Genomic DNA, 13,052 nt, shown 5'->3' on the forward strand with positions numbered 1-13,052 from the left:
CCTGCATCCCGTGCTCCCGAGAGCCAAGACCGGGTGTGCACCCTGAATCCCCAGGGATGAGGTTGCAGACAAGGTAACAGAGCTCAGATTCTCCTCGAAGAGTGCAGCGCTCTGCCCTGTGCCCACCCAGGGGCTTGGCACCTTGTCCCCACTTTCCCAAGAAAGAAAGCGCGAGCAGGCATAAGGCAAGAGAGAGCCGAGATGCAAAGACAGGCAGTCTCCTGCCCGGGATGGGAAGTCTGCACAGGCCCTGTGCTCTGGGAAGCCAAAGGCCCGGGCGTGCACAACCCTAATGGCACAAAGGGTTTTGTACAAGTACGGAAAAACGATCTTGTGTCAAACACCCACGTTTGAGGTCAGTTTCTAAAACTTCTTTTAATATTTTTTTAAAGCTTCTAATTGGAACGGAGTAAATATTACTCTGAAGATTTAGGACATCTGGGATGTTTGTGACAGCAAGACCGAGCTCAGTACACGCGCCCTTTCCCGGGAGCCAAGGGCGATGGGTGGTGCAGCGGGCGCGCCCGGCGGCCCCTCGCCCCTCTGGCTGCTTCTCCCTCGCCTCTCCGTGCGTGTGTCGCTGCCCGGGCCGGGAGAGGCGGGGGGTATCCCGGCCCCTCTCCCTTCCCGCCCGGGTGCGGGCAGGTCTCCCCGGGCCGGGGGAGTCGGGGGGTATCCCGGCCCCTCTCCCTTCCCGCCCGGGCGCGGGCAGGTCTCCCCGGGCCGGGGGAGTCGGGGGGTATCCCGGCCCCTCTCCCTTCCCGCCCGGGCAGGTCTCCCCGGGCCGGCGGAGGCGGGGCGGCGGCGCGGCCGCGCGGGGGCGCTGCGGGCCCTGCTGGCGGCGCTGGCGGCTGCCCGTGCCGGCCGCGGCATTCCCGCTGCCCGCTCGGCGCGCAGCGGCCGGGAATGGGGGAGCTGCTGCCGCCGCTGCCGCTCTGCCCGCGCCCCGCGGCTCCGGCGCCGCCTCCTCCTTGCTCGGCCTGAAGCGCGCTCCCACTCGTGGATCCCGGCGGGGAAGGGGCCATGGGCCCCGAGGCGCGGCGGCTGTGAGGCGGCCGGCGCTCGCTCGCGGAGCCGGGGAGAGGCTGCCGGCTGCCGGCCAGGCTGCTCCGGGGAGGGGAGTGCCGCTCGCAGCCGGCGGCGGGAGCACCTCGGTGCCGGTGACTCGGGGGTGCCGCTCCCCGCCCGCGCCTGGCCGCGGCGGTGGATGGATGCGCCATGGCCACGCTGGTGTGCCGGGTGCAGCTGCTGGATGATACGGACCCCTTCAACAGCACCAACTTCCCCGAGCCCACCCGGCCGCCGCTGTACACCTTCCGGGAGGACATCCCGCTCGCCACCCAGCTGGCCGGGGTGCACCGCCTGCTCCGCGCCCCGCAGAAGGTACCGGGGGAGGGCCGGGGGATGTGAGCGGGGCAGCAGCGGGCGGAGGGCAGCGGCCGCTCCGCAAGAGCCCGGCGGCGGGGAGCGGAGGCCGGCGGGCGGCCCCGGCCCCGGTTGGGATACAGCCCGGGCTCCGCGGCCGGCGGTGGGGCTGCCCCGCCGGCCCCCGTGCCTCCGCCGGCGCTATCGCTCTCCCCGGCAGTATCGGCATCTCCCCAAGTCCTCGGGAGAGGCCCTGGGGGACGGCCGAGGGGTTCGCTCTGCTGCTCTCCTGCATTCCCAAACGCCCTCAAGGGCAGCTACCGCCTCTGCTTTAGCTGTAGTTGCCTCACACTCTTTCCCCAGGAGAAGAAAAGCCTCATCAAACCAAAGCCCAAGCTGGGTATCAAGTACTCGGTGCCTGTCCTTCGCTAGCGTTGTCTGGGTATCTGGGATACTGCGGGATAAGGCGGTGTGTCGGGCCGGCGCGGTCGCGGCGGCAGGACCCGGGCTTTAGCCGTGGTGAGGTTTAATGAGCCAGGCAATTCCAGCCGGGGCTTTGGTAAAAATAGCAGCGTCTGCTGCCCTCGAAACAATCGGTGCTACTAGTCCCTCTTGCGAAGAACTGCAGCATGGCCCTTGTCAAGTCTTACCTATCTCTGCTTGCAAGCTTCTTCTAATACATGTGCTGGCATCTGTAGCTCTGTCCTTGAAATCAGGCACCCAAGCATTATGCTTGAATTTTTAGTTTTCAAAGCAATGCCATTGATTGACATAGTAATAATGTCCGTTCATTACTATCTTGTATCTGCACATTAGTTCTGCAGAGTGCGCTGAAGAAGAAAGGAAAAAAAATGCCCACTTTTTTTTTTTTTTTTTTTTTTTTTTCTACAAAGTAAAAGTTGTAAAACTTTTATTTGCTCTGTGATGAAGTGGGAGGAAAATACTCTCTTAACATCACTTGTTGTATTATTCTCATGGGAGCCTGCAGAAAGATGACAAAGGGCTGTGTGTCCCCTTAGATTTAAGGATATCCAAACCCCCATAAAAGTATTTCAGAGAAAAGCTCATGGAGCAGACAGAAGTTTTGCATTTGTAGAATGGTTTCCTCGCATAATAGTTGCCAAGGATACAGCATCCAGTGAACAGAGCTCTGCCTAAAGCACAAAAACTTTGGAAGCTCTTGGTGTGCTGGGTCAATTCTGTTTTCATGTGCTCAGTCGTCCCCAATTCAGAGATTGGTCCCATTGTTTTTATGGGAGGCTTTTTTTTTTTCTTTTGGAGTTAGAGCTAATTAAAAGAAAGGCAGAATGGATTCTGACACCTAATGAAGTAAATAAAGAGATAGTTTTAAATCTAGATTTAGAGTTTTAGAGTTAATTCAGCCTCATTTTCAGGGCTATTTTACTGTTATGTTTTGCTTTCGTTTGAATACTTTCCTGGCAATTTTTATAACTTTTTATGGTAACACCACGACCACCGCTGTGGTTTTGTGTCTTAAGGAGCTAGCCAAAAACCATAGCCACTTGTATGTGCTTAACTCCTGCCCAGTCTTTCTGTGTGCAGCATTTCTCAAGTTTAATGAATGTTTGGAAAGTGGACTTGCAGACTTTGGGTGAGAGATGGCCTATGTCCCTAGAGGTGCTGTAAACCCGGCAGCTGACAGATAGCTGCTCTGCTAGAGGCAAGTCCTGGCCCAGTGACTTGCTCTTCTGAGGTTCTAGCTCTTCCAAATACTTTCTTTCCTTTGTGAGGGTGTAGGCAGGCCCATTGAAATCTGCTTACATGGTTACAGTTACCTTTGTGTTTGCAGAGCCGCTGCCTGTTTCTAGAGTGCCTTAATTATGTTTCTTGGCTATCTCTTGGCTTCTATAAGATAAGAAAAAAAAAAGTGTCAGTTGATTCGACTTGTTTACCTTTATTCATTTGAAATGAAAGCATAGTTCTGTGTTTGCACTTGCAGTTAGGGCAGCATTTCTGTGTTTGGCATTACATCTTTGTGCCTATAATTCTGTAGAATAACTGATTTGTGTTGCTTTCTTCTGTTTTCTTTTTTGGAGGTGGGCATGTTCTTTCTGCAGCTTTTCCTCAAGGCTGTATTCACTGGTCATAGAAGATCACCACATTATTTGACTAAGAAGAATTTTGATCCAGTTCCTCCAGAGATAAGGGCAGATTCTGATCGTAGAGGAATGCAGCTGTCAAAGCAGAGCATAGGTAGAAATTCAGATGTCGGTAGAAGGTAGAAATTCATTGACACATCTGAGGTTTAATAGATTAATTGCTTTGAAAATTAGTGAGCTAATGGATTTGTGGTCCATTTAGTATCATCACAGTGTCTACAGAAAAATATCTTGAAACAGACCTAAGAGTTTCTAGCTCAAATGGTGTCCCAACCCATGGCAGGACAGTTGGAACTTTAAGGTCTCTTTCAACACAAGCCTTTCTGTGATGATGAAATGCATAGAAACACCAATGTCTAAATAATTTCTGCAGCTTTATAAAGTGGTGGACTTTTTGCCAGCTGGTTTGAATGATCAATGCTGGGCTTTTTTCCAGTGAGTTTTAAGTGCTCATCTCTTGACTTAGGTGAACATTCACTTACTCTCTGAACAGAGCTGCCAGCTTGTTGCCTTCACACCACTGGATGATTTGCACATCTTGTAGATGATGTACTGCTGTGGGATGTACTTGATACGATGAAGTCAGTAGCAGGAATGCAGCTCACTTCAGTGGGGTCAGATTTCGCCATTGCTGTCCTGAAATTAGTCATGAGGACAGTGTAGTGATGGTGGTGTTTTTGTAGATAGTAAAACAACTTGTATATTTCAATTCATTGTAAGTTAAAAGTTATAAACAATTATTAAGAAAAACATTTAAAAAGTAAATGAAAAATGCTTTGACATTTGGACCTGTCATAGTATGTCATTAGTAGCTTTTTTGTAACCAACAGATGTTCTAGCTTGACTCCAAAGGTCAGGATTTCTTCACTCTAGTTCTTTGAAAGTACAGCTCAATTTCACATGTTGATTTTACTGCTTCTTTTCTTTAAACTTAAAATTTTACTTGAGTTTGGATGCAAGTCTAGATCTACACACTGTCTTCTGAGCAGCAATGTTTTTAGACCCTTATGTAGGTTCACTGGGAAGTTAAGAAACTGAGTTCTGAGAGTACTGTCTGGGATGGTTTTTACTATCCTGAATAATGTGGAGCACCTAAGCAGGTTGGTAGGGAAAACTGATAAGAAGAGTCTCTGCAATCTTTCTTTCAATGGAAATTTGGTGCCTAATTGTATCCTCCTCCTTCTTTTTTTCCGTTTCTCTCAGGCTTTTACTTTTCTATACATCTATATCTCTGGATACAGTGCCTTGCTGTACGTTGGGTTGTGCTCAGTTCTGCCTGGCATGCACACTGAGCCTTGTGGGGCAGGGCACTGCCATCAGGAATGCTTGTTTCAGCTGTCCGCCGTGGTTAGGAGTGATTTGGTCCTAGATGATAACACACCATCCTAGCTGACGATGCAATGAAGTACCACAAATTCTGTTACGGTATTTTTAGCCACATCTACAAATTCTTGCTGAGTAACTACGCCACGTTGCAGAGTTTTTGTGGTTTGCCTATACTGATTTGGCTGCCTAAGGTGCCATTTTGAATTTGGCTTTTATTGTTTATGAGGATTTTAGGTCACTCTTACTGTCTGTTGCATAAAGTAGAACTGGATCTAGTTTGGACTCTGATTTCAGATGTCTCTTTTGCCCATTTCTGTGAACCTTGGGAAAATTCAGAACTGGGTCTAAATTTGTGGCTCAGGCCCTGTGCCAATAGTGCTCTTTGAATCTAATTCGGTACATTGGGTTTGTTGGTTTTGAATTGCTTTGAGTTACTTGATACTTAGAACTTGCTGACATAGGGTTGCTCCGGAGAGTAGCTATATATACATGGCCAATGTCAAATGGTGTGCTTTTTTTAGAGATCTTCTTCATTAACTTATTCACATAATTACAGCATGCTGAGTATGTTGCTGTAGTCTGTTTTCACGTGCCACACTAGTGTTCGGTGTTGGGTCAGCTCTGTAAGAAAAACATCTTTGCAATAATACAGGACAACACGCTGCCTAATTTATCAAGAAAACATAATTGAAATATTTGTGTAACATGGAAATATTTGTGTAACAATGGAAAACAACAACAAAAAAAATCTTTCCATGCATATTGTGTACTGGTGGTGATAAAGGAGAGGTGTAAAGGAGAGTTACAGTGCCATAAGGATAATTGTTTTGACCTCCTGTCCCCGCCGAGAAAACTGGAGACAACTCCTGTGTTTAAATCCCTTCCAAGAATTTGTAATTGGGAACAGTGTCATTCAGAAAACAGTGGTATAAGCAAATAAATCCAGTGAGTGCTAGAGGGATTCGGGAGTTTCATTCATACAGAAGCCATCCACGTTGCCGTCTTCAGCTGCTGTGATTTAGCCCTACATTAAAGCCAGGGCTCACTCTGAGGCATGGTGTGATGTAAACTGATAGCAGGAGTAGTTCCCCTGGTTGTGTCCTGGCATGGAGCTCAGCTCTGGCATTAAACTCTGTGCCAGGCTATGCCCTGGCAGCAGCCTCAGGTTTTCTGAGAGCAGTAAACCTACCAGTTGGCTCATCTTCCCTGGGTTTCCTTGGCATTAAGTAATAATGTGTTGGTCCATAGAGGCTAGGCAGAAAAAGAAGAAAGTATGGTTGGAATCCTGATCCTGATGGAGGTACTGGTAAACAGAGCATCTGTTCTCTGAAGAGCATTTTTGGGTTAGTCATTATGTTCTTAATGGGAACTGAAGAATAGAAGATGGAAACTGGAATATTGTCATTTTTTCCAGGGAAAATTAACCCACACTTAAGGGAAACTGGCTGATATCTTCTGTGAGTGTCACTGCTGCAGACTGGGAAATATTTTAGATGAGGGGGCTGTCAAGACACATAGGTCCTTCATATTCTTCCTGAGGCAGGTGGATGTCAGCCTTTTTTCATCCTTCAAGATTTAACAGAAAGGTCATTTCCAAAAGGCTTCCAAAGTATTTTGACTCTAGTCAAGTATTTCTGGAGCTGACAAATTCCTATTCTTCAAGAGACTGACCCTGTAGAAGTCTCATATGCTTGAATTTTATAGGGAATTATTTATGAGGGCAGAGCTGGGTGTAGGATACTGCTCTGTCTCCTGACTTGACAGCACAAGCTGCATCAGTCCTGTGTGAAGCACACTTTTCTGGGAGAGTATAAACACCCGCCCTAAAGCACAACTGTGAAAAACTTCTCAGTCTCCAACAGCTTACTGTCTTCTGCGGTGTGGGCCTTCAAAGAAGAAATACCTGTAGAACAGATAAAAAGTAACTGTCAAATGCCTGGCTTTACCTCTGGCACTAAAGGTGAGATGACTTTGAAGTTCTTGCAAGATTCTAAGATTCTTCTGAATGGTTTGGACAAGCTGTAGTTCAGTTCTAGGCTTAAAAGCTGTGTTGTAAAAGCAGGGACACAGATCTACCCCATAGATTCAATTTCTGACTTGAACACCTCTCTTACAAGTCACCGAGTTTGGCTGATCATAGCTCAAGAGCCTTCATGGAGCTCTGTGTCAAGAATGATAGGAGCAAGTGTACTGGTAGTTCTCAGGTTTCCACTAAATTTTTAAAACACAGATTGTTCACATGCAGCCTCTGAAAATTGCAGCACCCTATGTTTTGTGGAGATTCTTAATCAAAGAAAGGAGATTATTAGGAAGAAGTCTGACCTTGATGTTATCCTACTACAAATCCCATACTACCTGTTCCAGATTTTGATGCTTTCTCTCAAAACCAGTTTGTAGATACCTCATTTCATCCAAATTCGTCTTATGTGAAGATTACTAGTGGATAAACTGAGCAGGAAACTTAAGACGACTGCAGTTGATATCTATATTGGTAAAAGAATAGTCAGAGAAGCGGGACTTGGCATGTTGCAATCTCCTCTTCTTCTTCCAGTGTTGTTCTAAATAAGAACGAAAGTTCTCACAATGTTTTAGAATAATTTTCACTCCCTAGTGCATCCACAGCCATCCTACCTTGCCATTAATTAGGGTGTAAATGCGAATCCCTTTTCTTTCTGTCTGATCTCACTTGCTGGGTTGTGATGACGAGCGTTACAACCTTTGTGGAAGTGTATGCAAGGCAGCAGGGCTGTAACTCACCCATCCATCACATTATCACTGATGACAACCCTACTTGGTTTTACAGTCCATTTCTCTGGCTGGAATTCAGCCAGGACAGGTTTGTACCTCTACCGCTTTCAAAAGGTGTTTTGTATTTTTGAGTGACCTGAAGTGGTCTAGGCTGGGGCTATACAGCTCCTATGGTAAATGCTACTTCAGTAGGCTGTACCCATGTGCTAAGATATTACTTCATTACCAGCTCAGAGGAGAGAGTGCCAGCTACTTACACCTCTGTCATCACTTTCCACACAACCTGGATTGCGTTATATTAATATTAACTTTATATTGTATTACAGTTATTAATAAGACAGCAAGGAATGTTGCTACATATTTTTAGCAGTGGAACAAGTTGGGACAATAGTAGCAGTGAGTGCTCTAGTAGGCCAGCTACCTAGAAACATCTGCAACTATCTGGCATATGAAACTACTGAAGACTTGGAAGTTCGCTGTCCACGTCATCAGCTTAACACATATGTACCACAAAAATGCATTGTGGTTTCCAATTCCAAACAGTTAAAAAGAAGTAATTCTGTCATTCCCAGCATTTTAAGGATGCTTTAAAAAAAAAAAAAAAAAAAAGGCTTAGACCTCTTCCTTTACTTTCAGTATGACTGCTTGACTTTAGTAGTTATACTTCTCAACTGACCCTCTATCTATTTTGTGAGGAAGATATTTATTTATTTTGTTCAAAGAAAATCCTGGAAAATTGCTAATTTTGGTCCTGCATCCCTAATTGCTATGGTTAAATATGGGCAATGCATTATTATTAATCTTTGGGTCATATTGGTCATCATTTTACATGGTAGTGATCGTTAGGGTGAACAGAAAGGATGGGTTGATTGGAAAAGCAGCTTCGTCTTCTTTTAGTTGTAGTTCTAGAGGGTTTCTTTGAATGAAGTATATATACTTGGAAAAATGAAACAGACACTGTTGTCTTGTGTTTACTAACAATTAAACTCTTGTGTTTACTAACAATTAAACTCTTAGTGTCATCATGAGAAGAAGTTGCATAAATAAACGAGTTATAATACAAGGTAAAGTCAGGTACTACTACGTGCAGTAGTGGGGGGTTGTGTACGGCTTGAAGCATTATGTTCATTAGCCACAAAAGTATTAAGCTGTATTTTGTGCAATTGTATTGCTTTAACTGTAGTGATACAGATAAGGCAAGATGCTTTTCCTCTTGTACACAGCATGCATAATTATACTGAAATAAAATGCACTTACAGATAGCTTTTCCCTATTACAGATAGTATTTCCCTAATACAGATAGTATTTCCCTATTTAGGAAAGAAAGAAAGTTTACTTTCCTCTTGGTTTCTGTGTTGTCTTCTCTTCTAGAAACTACAGACTATGCCAGTTAAAAAGATAATTTTAAGTAACTTTGACTATTGGTTAAAAAGTAAAAATGAGGCACATTTCAGTACTGCTCATTGAAGCTAGTTGCTTCGGATTTACTAATGAGCCCTTCAACCTTTTTGAGTGAAATCGAGAAAATAAGTATTTTCTTTAGAATTGTGAATACACTATTTTACTATTACAGCCACAAGTAACAGCATCAGAGGTAAAGTAGCTGCTCCAGCTGCTGGTGAACTGCCTGTGGATTTTCTGTTTAGTATTTTTTATTTTTTTATTTTTTTGGATGGCTTTGTTATCGACAAGGAGAAGATTAAGTCCCTGGACTCAGTCTGGTGGGGTTTTTCTACATGTTCAATGTGAATCACCTGGCATGATTTGAGGGCTGGCAAAGAAGACGCTTGTAGCTCTCACAGCTATGCCAGACAGATTGGTTATCTGAGTGTCATATGCCAGGTAAAATTAGTTAAAAAAGCACATTCTGTCTGCTTTCTTACTTCATTGTGGCAAGGCTTCCAAGGAAAGAATGTAATAATGGAGTGTGCAGTCAGGAAACCAATAGGAATCTCATCTGTGCTATTGAAATGCCAAGTGGCGACTTGTGCCTGTTTTTTCTCAGTGTGGAATAAAAAGTTTTCTTTTTTCTCTGAGTTTTCTCCAAGTGCCAGTAGTGAACCCATTCTAGCTGTAGGGTAGGCATTAATAGACTTCTAGTACTTGGAAGGACTTGGCATTTTACGGGTAGTGAAAAAATTGAAATAAACCCACATATCTACGCTCTGTTTATTACCATACTGCAGCAGCTGGCCCTGGAGCATGACCTTTGACTCCGCACACAAAGAGTTGTTATTTTCCCCTTCAGCTCTAGCATTGTGAGGGACTTGGCTTGTGAAAATCTTGAGTCCTCTGCCCTCTTTATAGGAGGTCGTGGTGTCTCAGTCATAGAAGACCCTTCCAGATTTTCCAGGCAGAGAATTAGGAATACCTTTTTCAGATTGCTGAAATTGTGAGATTTTTCTGTGCTGCCTTGCCTCACAGGAGGAATAACCTGGTCTGACTATTGTCTCTAAAAAGAAAGTGAATTTGAGGATTTTGTGTTTTGGTTTGGGTTTACTTATTTTTGTCAAAAGGGTGAAAGGACTGGGAAGTTTCATAGTGGTGAGTGCCAAGGAGATGCAGATTCACATATGTCTCATTATGAAACACTGCTGGTCCTAAGGCTTTCTGAATTTCAGAAGTCCCCCTCATGAGGCACATTTCATCACACTCCTTTCTTTAGGCATCTTTATAGGAAATTGTAATGTGATTTGAAAATAGGTGTTTTTTTAAAAAAACTGTGTTACTGAGGAAGATAAGTGCCACTAAATTACACTGTTTGTGCTGATCAGTCTCTACATATGATATTTTAATGTTTTCATCATTCTTTTTCAAGTACTCTACCATGCTACTAGTTGATTTGAGCTTCAGTTATAAATGCAAGCCACCAGTGTTGCTTGTCACCCCAGTGACTATGTGTAAGGCAGGCAGGCTTCATTCACAAGTGTGAAAGCAGTGTATTTTATTTCAGACAGACGTGACTGATTTATCCTGTATGAGCATTCTAAATGATTAATGTATTGCTGTGATCATTGCTGGTCACAGCTGAAGGACTGTCATATTGCTGTGAATTTTTTTTTTTTTGGTTTGATTATAATACATGAGGTGTTTTTGTCTGTGACTACACAAGGCAGAAAGAAGTGCAGCTCTTCTGGGTTTAGTATGCACAGTTGCGTTTGCCTGTGACCCGAGCATTCCTGTAGTGTCTTATATACAGCTTTATACTGTAGTATTGCTCATTATTTTACTTGGTTATGTCCCTTTTATTTTTGCACAGAAGTGAGCTTAAATAATTGCAAGTAATGCACTTAGATTTCTTATACTTGAATTGTAGACAGTAATGTGTTCTTGTTTAGATGCTGATTTCAATTGTTGCTTTTTTTAACCTATTTAAAAAGTGTGCTTGTGTTGTTTCAAAACTATTGTTTCAACTACTGTATTGTGAGGTTACTGGATGTTATTCTGCCTTATGTGTGCATTACTGTAGTTATGCTTCTTCTAGACTGAGCTTAGTCTAGGATGAAAAATGAGTCATTTTTCTGACAAAGCTGAGAGTTGTGAGGGAAAGTGGTTGAAGAAACTCCTCATCTTTTAGAAGTAAAAGAAGTATAGTTTCTGAGACTTAAAATTGGTGTCTCAGTTCAGATGCTGCTGAATTATGCTTTTAGGTTTTCTGTCTTCTTAATGTTTTTTGCTTAGTTTGGAAATGTGGATGAAAACGCTGCCAGTTACCGATGTGAATTTATGTTAAGCCTAGAGTGTGCCCATGTCTTTGAGTTTCTGAACTTATTATTCAGAGACTCTGAATCTGGTTTTTCTGGTGCCTTATTTCCTCTTGCTAAAGAGAAGTGATCAGCACTCAAAAATGTGCCCTCTGGAGAAGTGACCGCCTTTACTAAGTTTGAAATCTGGGAGCTTCTTATAATGGAGAGAATTATCTCAAGATACAGAATTCTGTCTTGGCTAATTAGATGTGCCCATAATTTATATATGTGTTTAGCTTGGAAGTCCTCAGAATATGTATGTGTTCCTTTTAGTCTTTTTCTCTCTCTCATCAATGGGTTTGAAGGAAGCGTTTCCTAATGGTCATTTGTGTAAAGATGAAGAGGAAGAGGATACTGTTTAGGTTACTTTTCAGGGGCTGTATCAAAAAAGATTAATGGTCCCAGGAAACTGGTAATGGAACGCAGTCGTAATCTTCCTCACATCACTGATTAGCCATAGTTTTAGTGTATGAAAGTCTTTACTATTTGATGAATCATTTAACTATATCCTAGAGAATAGTGGTTGCACTGAGGTGTCACCTGTTTTTGTTTTGATAGTCTCAAAGCATTAAGTCCTATAGGTCCTAAGTCTGATCCTGTCTGTTACACAGCAAGGTTTTTTTTTTTTTTTTTTTTTTTTTTTTTTTTGGTGTGTGTATAGTTGGATGGGAAAAGCCCAAAAATGTGACTCCTGAATATTAAAAACACAGCAAGAGCCTAACATTTTTAATTGAGGGTTAGCACTTGAATATTCGTGTAAATTGGCTTGAAAATCTTAATTTTTTTTTTCAGTGTTATGAAAGATAAGTATTTAAAAGCATCCTTGCAAATGTTGTAACTGCTACCTCAGCACAAGACTTCAGGAGAGCCAAAATGAGGGCTGCTCAGAGTTGGCAAAGCTAAAGGAATCTGAACACCTGCCAATTAAGGTAGAAGGGTATTGATTTTCAAGATTGCCAAAATGTTCTCTGTCTTTCATAAGTGGTAAATCATATTGAAAGGAATTGGGGTAAAACTGTCATTCGTTTTAATGTTTTCATTTGTGGTCTGTTAACAAAGATGAGTGAGATGGGAGTGTACCACGGAGCAGCTGCCTGTCTGGTGCTACTCCTCCCAACATTGACTGCTGTTTGCCACCATGTTCTCTCAACATGTTTCAACATGTAATTGCATTGGCCTATATACAGCAGTGTGGCTGTCTTGGACTTTAATCCTTGCCATTGTAAGAGTGCTGATTGAATTGCAGGCTAAAAATAGGCTGTACTCAGACATGTCGTGTGCTATCAGTTGCACTCTGCTTTGGCAGTCTGTTGGTAACATGACATAATTAAAAGTTGACAAAGGCCATAGGCAGAATGCTGTCCCGTGATTTCTAGGATTTAATGCTTGAAGAAGGTATTTTCTTAACTTGATGAATTTGGCTCACATAGTTACAGCTTAAATAAATGACCTACTGTAGTATTCTTCGATAGTTCTGGTAGGCTGTTGAAAGAATGTCCTTGCCTTAAACCCGTTCTTTAGATTGATGTTGCTTCTGTGGGAAGGCCACTGGTAATAGACCATAGCATTTGGAAATCATTACAGCTAGGTGTGGTTTGAGTGACAAAAGGAGATTAGAAATATTTTTCAGTGCAGTGTAAGTTGAGCTATATTTACTTCCTTTATGTTATTACAGTTTGTCACTGATATTCCAACAAATTTTTCAGGAAGATATATGCAGCTGAGAAGAGGGAAATAGCTTACTATC

The 13,052-nt window shown here is 43.4% G+C and overlaps 1 protein-coding gene and 1 long non-coding RNA gene across 8 annotated transcripts in view; one reads left to right on the forward strand and one right to left on the reverse strand.

The window, feature by feature from the left end:
- The window catches only part of LOC136366137 (uncharacterized), a 1,047,166-nt gene that overhangs the window by 904,221 nt on the left and 129,893 nt on the right, over positions 1 to 13,052 (reverse strand). The gene's annotated exons all lie outside the window — the stretch shown is intronic.
- FHOD3 (formin homology 2 domain containing 3) overlaps positions 1,024 to 13,052 on the forward strand; it is a 368,131-nt gene continuing 356,102 nt past the window's right edge. For 4 of the 5 annotated variants that reach the window (XM_066326999.1, XM_066327008.1, XM_066327017.1 and 1 more), the window contains exon 1: positions 1,027 to 1,383. In XM_066326999.1, coding sequence (XP_066183096.1) covers positions 1,219 to 1,383 — 165 coding nt within the window. In that variant the 5' untranslated portion in view covers positions 1,027 to 1,218. Of the gene's footprint in view, positions 1,384 to 13,052 lie in introns of all 5 variants that reach the window. The other variant, XM_066327035.1, reaches the window with a different exon arrangement.

Source organism: Sylvia atricapilla, chromosome 1 (genome assembly GCF_009819655.1).
Source record: "Sylvia atricapilla isolate bSylAtr1 chromosome 1, bSylAtr1.pri, whole genome shotgun sequence".
Taxonomy (NCBI): domain Eukaryota; kingdom Metazoa; phylum Chordata; class Aves; order Passeriformes; family Sylviidae; genus Sylvia; species Sylvia atricapilla.